This window comes from Bradysia coprophila, chromosome III (assembly GCF_014529535.1).
Source record: "Bradysia coprophila strain Holo2 chromosome III, BU_Bcop_v1, whole genome shotgun sequence".
Classification (NCBI taxonomy): Eukaryota; Metazoa; Arthropoda; class Insecta; order Diptera; family Sciaridae; genus Bradysia; species Bradysia coprophila.
In genome coordinates this window covers 4813780-4817383 of record NC_050736.1, presented here as the reverse complement: position 1 = coordinate 4817383, position 3604 = coordinate 4813780, and the positions used below count along the sequence as shown (strand labels likewise).

Sequence of the window (3604 nt, the reverse complement as noted above, 5' to 3'; positions counted from 1 at the left end):
TTTCAAGGATGGATGATGACTTAGTAGAAAATTTGAAATTGGAAAATTATGTGGAAAAATATTTCGGCGACTGGATAGTTTCTTGTCGACATTATAATATGAAAGCTTGGTTGGGAGCCAATATATTTCGTCATTTTTCAATAATCTGATCGCCATCACATTATTTATTATAATAAATCTCCCTAAATAAAGGCCCTCTCAACGATTCTGCACTTTATATGGGGATTCTTACACCATAACACTGAATTTTTACGTTGAAACATTAATGGGAACACTGGTTTTTTGTCGCCAATGATTACTGCAGTTGAAATAAATTGTAACGCAAAAACATTTGAGTATAGTTGGGAAGCACGAAAAAAAAATTTATTAAATTTATCATACAATGATTTCAATTCGACATTGTAGAACTTTACACAAGCCTAGAGGAATTATTTAGTATTTACGTCCATGTCCATCATTATGTCGACGGTCATCGCGATCATGACCACGATCATTGTGTCCATTACCATAACCGCGCTCATTACCATAACCGCGTTCACTACCATGACCGTATCCACTACCATGTCCGCTACCACCACCATGTCCACCCTGTTCGTGGCGATTTCCAAATCGTTGATCGTCATGTCCATATCCCTGGCCATGTCCCGCCGAACCACGGCCAACTGAACTTCCATGTCCTCCTTGTTTGGTGTCATGGCGGTCGTTTCTGTTGTATCCGATGTTATCATCGTTTCCGTATGCCATTACGCACATAACGATTGCAAAGAGAATTATCTGTAAAGATTCGAAACGAAAAACTCGTTTTAGTTCACAATTTTCAGTTGGAAACGAATGATTTTCAAGTAAATCACCAAAAATTTTGCCATTTTGACGCGATAGCTGTTAGTGTTCACTGACTATTAATTGTCTGACTATTAATTCAGTTTCCTTTTATACTAAAGAATCTTGGAAAATTTTGTAGAACATCAGCAGATAGTATAATAATCGATGTTGCTAATTGCTATCAATAAATCGGTCAAATTGTGTAGTAGTATGTGAGCGATAAGCGAATTTAAACCGAATCATCGTTGAGTTATGTAAACTATTTTTGTTATTGACAAACTATAAGATTTCATCAATCGCTGACACAGAAAAATCTTCTTAGGTTTCCTTCCCCAAACTAAATTTGCACTAATCGCTAATCGCAATTGTATAATTCTCAGAATCGATTCTCAAATTTTCTGCTATACAAGTCAATTAAATAAATTCACAGAATCGAAATAGTTAGATTCTCGTCCGCTTTGAATCATCGTGTCAATTTTTCAGTCAAAAGTTTCATTGGAATTACAAACTTTTTGAAAATCTGTAAGAACAACTGAATTGATTGACCTTGTTCAAGTTCATAAGTCTTGAACAAAGCGAATGTTCCCATTATTTAATCGAAACAATGCGAGACACATTTTTTTGATGTGACCTTGGTACACGTAAACCTTTGATATTGTCGGTTTCTAAAAAATTTCTGAAATGAATGTAAATTGCAAGGGTAGTTCATCCTAAGCAGCTGATTTTAATTCAATTTCTTCATTTTAATTATGAAATTAAATCTCCAATTAATTTAGAATTCGATGTATTTGTGTAAATCTGTCTGTAATTGCGCAGTACTTTATTAGAATGAAATAGAAATTCGAATAAAATATTCAGAGAAATTTCGAATCCAAAGTCACGTTTCTCATTCCATTAAACGCCATGCTTTATGAGTCTCTTTAAAACTTTGTATTTCGATACAAATCGTAGGCTTTGTTGTTTTCAATATTCAACAATTCCTTCATAGAAACCACTGTGAACATTTCATCGAAAATACTTACAGCAATTTTAGCAGCCATTGTATTCGAAATTAATTGATACCAAATAAATAAGTTGAACACAAAATTTAAATTAATTTCTAGTAACAAGGAACACACGTCTTGACTGGTAGGTTACTAAAGCTTTAATAAGACGATCAAAAATTCGCTGAACAAGTTGTCCTGTATGTCCAAAGTGAAGTTGGACAACGTACTGAAAAAAAGATAAAAGAATTTGTGCTGCTTTGGCTTCTGATGAAGTAGGAGCCACACAGAAATTATACCATTCGCTGTTATGTGGTTGTACAATTCGTAAGACCAGATTAATATTCGCTGTGAAAACATTCTGGTTTAAGTCGCAGGTCATGTGCTTCGCATGAGTAGAATTCATTACCGAATGGAACTATGACATTTTTCAATGCAACCAAGCTAGATTATATGCAACCAAGCTAAGAATAGTAACTACACAATGGTAAACACAAATTCATGCTAATTGAACGGGTGGTAGAGTATGGTGCCCACTCAAAAATTGCCAACTTTGTGCTTCGAAAACAGAGTTCCTGGGAGTTTCTTTAACTCGTTATCATCAAACTTCTCTGCAATGGATTCTCTACGAGATTACCTGTCCAGACATACCTCACACGACATATTATGCCGTGTTTTGTCGATTTTATTTGCAAAAAAGTTGAAAATTTTGGTCGAAAAGTCTTAGTTGGGAACACTGACAGAGTTACTCTGCCCGAGTGAAGGCGAAGATCAACAACGTTCTTATGGTCTTTATGGCTGGACTCCTCAGCTATTAACTACAGTTAGCAGTAATGCCTTCTGTTCCCAAATGTCCGAGATATCAGTCAACATTTTTTGCAATTTCATGCTACTACCCGGAAAATCAAAAATCAGCCAAAAATCAATTTAAAAAAAAATGTTTTGCTGTTTCGGATTCCTTGGTCAATTCTAAGTACAGCCTGGGCCAGGCCTTTTAAAATAAAAACAAAATGAAAATACAACCCACCCTACTCTCTATCGGAGTATATTTTTGGTAAGTTGAAATCAATCATAAAGATATACGTCCCGCTAGCTGATGTTTTTGAATGAGAAACCACAATCACAAAGTATCACGAAATAAATACGAATTGTTGATCATGTTGACTACTTAGAATCACAAGAGGTCTACAGCTCATGGAACGAATTGTGATTCCCCGACAAAAAATTATTTTGAAATCATTTCGTATAAAAAACCTTGCGTAAATTAGCAATTAAAAATGTAGTTTTCGGTTCTTCCATGTATTTCACTCGTAAACACGACTTTGTTATGGGTCAGAAGTGATATGAATTTTTTGTTGTCTTTAAGTTCGAAATGCGCATCATTTGGGAGCAAATGATTTGTTAGTTAATTCGATTTTTACGGTTTTGTTATAATTCTTCGTAAATTTGGTATATTCAATTAAAAGTTTTTGCGATTCTTATAAATTGATTGTAAACAACTCATCCACGCGAAGAACATACGTCTCTTAGAAACTGAGCACTAAACCAACGGAAAATATGCCGATCACTTCAATAACACCAACGCACTCCAAGCAAAAGTGCTTCGATTGACACCTGACAAATAGAGTACTATTTTGTATGAAATTTCATCCCCACTGTCAAGTTTCAACACCCTATTTAGAGTACCACTTTCGCTTGAAGTGCGTTGATAACACACAAAAATATTGCAATAACATGGCTGACCGATTTTTGACAACGTTCGTGTATGAAGAGAGAATGCGCTCAGTTTGCGCTTTGCT

At 35.0% G+C, this 3604-nt stretch overlaps 1 protein-coding gene across 2 annotated transcripts; it reads right to left on the bottom strand.

The window, feature by feature from the left end:
* Positions 1-336: 336 nt before the first annotated feature.
* LOC119079178 (holotricin-3-like) lies at positions 337-2011 on the bottom strand. Of its 2 annotated transcripts, none has more exons than XM_037186988.1 (2): positions 1845-2011; positions 337-774 (listed from the first exon to the last, which is right to left on the bottom strand). In XM_037186988.1, the coding sequence occupies exons 1-2, from the start codon at positions 1860-1862 to the stop codon at positions 433-435; spliced, it is 360 nt and encodes a 119-aa protein (XP_037042883.1). In that variant the 5' UTR covers positions 1863-2011; the 3' UTR covers positions 337-432. The 2 variants fall into 2 exon arrangements, with proteins under 2 accessions (XP_037042883.1, XP_037042884.1); XM_037186989.1 differs by lacking the exon at positions 1845-2011 and adding an exon at positions 852-996.
* Between the last annotated feature and the right edge of the window lie 1593 nt (positions 2012-3604).